The 2497-nt window shown below is 54.4% G+C and overlaps 1 protein-coding gene across 1 annotated transcript in view; it reads right to left on the reverse strand.

Annotated features, from left to right (window-relative positions):
- The window catches only part of NCDN (neurochondrin), a 7794-nt gene that overhangs the window by 1517 nt on the left and 3780 nt on the right, over positions 1-2497 (reverse strand). The window contains 3 exon segments of the mRNA XM_009635362.2: positions 1203-1374; positions 1730-2184; positions 2482-2497. The exon segment at positions 2482-2497 is cut by the window's right edge and continues 127 nt beyond it. Coding sequence (XP_009633657.2) covers positions 1203-1374; positions 1730-2184; positions 2482-2497 — 643 coding nt within the window.

The raw sequence follows: 2497 nt of genomic DNA on the forward strand, positions 1-2497 counted from the left end.
AGGCAGCCTGGCAGGAGGGCCGGTCCCCAGCGAGGCTGCTGCTCCCAAAGAGCTCCTCGACTGACACCTGGTGGAAAAGCCTTCCCGGCTCTGCTCTGGCCAGAGCCACCCCCAAACGCCATCCTGGCCTGGCTGCTCATTCCAGGAGTTTTTACGCTCAGGCTCCCCGGGTTACCCGAGAGCTGGCAGCCCAGGCTGCAAGGGCAGGGGTACAGAAGTTTTTACTCCCCTGTCCTACATTTCTCTCCTGTAAAGCAAACTCCCGGGTCTGCGGGGAGTCAGCAAAGTGGAATTTGCGCATTTCTGGTTTCGCAATCTGTACCCGACAGCTCCAAAGAGAGCCAAGGCCTTTGCAAGCAGAACCCCTCACCTTGCAAGAGCAGAAAACTCCCCCCATACGTCCCATCCCTGCAGCGAGCAGGAGCCCGAGCAAATGCAAATCCTCATGGCCGTGCCTCGTGCAGGCATTTGACAGGGCAAAAATAACAGCAAGTGGTGCCGTGAAGGTTTTCTAAGAATGAATTTGGGATGACGGTACCAGTTGTGGATACGAGCGGGGAGGGGGGTTGTCCCACAGGACGTGGGCAAAAGGTGTAATTTCCCCCAGAAGGGGACTGGTCTGCACCATGTTACAGTTATTCTCGCTGCTACTGGGAAATTTTAAAGCTCTTCCTCTTCCTGCCTTTTGCAGCCTTCTACGTGTAACACCACGTTACCGTACTAACACGTGCAGGCCTCTGATGGAAAATAAGCTGACATCCTGAAGGGCTTACTGTGACAAAAGTGGGAGAATGTGTTAAAGGGAGAAACAGACAATGTCTCAGGGCCCTGGGCAGCAATAAACCCCAACACTGCAGGAGTTTGAAAAACGAAGCAACAGAAAACATCTTTAATAATAAAAAGTAGTTTTTTTCCAAAAAGAAACGCCGACAGAAGGTCAAGCAGGTGCATGTTGAAGTGTTCTGAGGCAGCAACGGTTGTGCGCATCGGGTTGTTGCAAATCCCGCTGAGCTCTGTGCTGCATCACTCTGGTTCCATAAAGTTTGTTCATTTAAATGTGTTTTGTCCCCCATCCGGCACCAGAGGGTGCGTGAGAAATGTTGAACAGATCTCGTGTGTGTGTGTGTCTGGCTTCGCTCCCCACGCCAGGCTGCTGCTGGCTCTTCACTGCTCAGACAGACACTGTTCCAAAGCTGCCATACCGTAAAGGTTGGCCCACTCCCTGCCGCGGTGTGACAGGATCACGTCCCTGCACGGCTTGCTGGCTCTGGCCAGCTCTACCAACACGCCCTGGAAAGCAGTGATGAGTTCAAAATCCATGGAGGCTGGAGCGATGTGGGTCAGGAACTCCGAGAGGCCTTCCAGCCACCCCGCCTGCAGGACGGCTTGTGGCAGCCAGGGGGAAAAGGGGGAGCCAGAACCCCAACACTGCAGGAGTTTGAAAAACGAAGCAACAGAAAACATCTTTAATAATAAAAAGTAGTTTTTTTCCAAAAAGAAACGCCGACAGAAGGTCAAGCAGGTGCATGTTGAAGTGTTCTGAGGCAGCAACGGTTGTGCGCATCGGGTTGTTGCAAATCCCGCTGAGCTCTGTGCTGCATCACTCTGGTTCCATAAAGTTTGTTCATTTAAATGTGTTTTGTCCCCCATCCGGCACCAGAGGGTGCGTGAGAAATGTTGAACAGATCTCGTGTGTGTGTGTGTGTGTGTCTGGCTTTGCTCCCCACGCCAGGCTGCTGCTGGCTCTTCACTGCTCAGACAGACACTGTTCCAAAGCTGCCATACCGTAAAGGTTGGCCCACTCCCTGCCGCGGTGTGACAGGATCACGTCCCTGCACGGCTTGCTGGCTCTGGCCAGCTCTACCAACACGCCCTGGAAAGCAGTGATGAGTTCAAAATCCATGGAGGCTGGAGCGATGTGGGTCAGGAACTCCGAGAGGCCTTCCAGCCACCCCGCCTGCAGGACGGCTTGTGGCAGCCAGGGGAAAAGCGGCACGCAGCCGGCCAAGGCCTGCATCCCCAGGAACCAGAGCTCGCGGACGTCGGCCCAGGCGCTCACGTAGGCAGGTGACACGGCCACGGCCAAGCTGTCGTTCCCGGGCTCTGCTTGGGCGGTGTGGGCCTGTGATAGGAAGCGAATGGCGGCTCCGAAAAACTCCTTGGCAGAATGGGTCCCCTGAAGAACTGGAAGAAAAAGGAAATGAATGACTTGGCCAAAGGAGGGACCTTTCGGAGGGCCTGTCTGCAGCAGGGCTTTCGGGGAGAGCAGAATACCACCCTCCTGCCCTAGAAATCTCTTCATCCCAGTGCATCAGCCTACTCAATTTTCTGCGTATTCCTTGATCCTCCAGGTTTTTCATACCATCACTTTTCCAATGACAGAAACTGGACCCGTTTCCCTTGGATTTTCTTTTTCCAGCCCTAACACCCAGACCCGGTCTCTGCCCACGCAGAGCAACACGCAGCTTTGCCTGTGGGAACTCTTCTTACCTGCTGA

Source organism: Egretta garzetta, unplaced genomic scaffold, assembly GCF_000687185.1.
Source record: "Egretta garzetta isolate BGI_Z169 unplaced genomic scaffold, ASM68718v1 scaffold443, whole genome shotgun sequence".
Classification (NCBI taxonomy): Eukaryota; Metazoa; Chordata; class Aves; order Pelecaniformes; family Ardeidae; genus Egretta; species Egretta garzetta.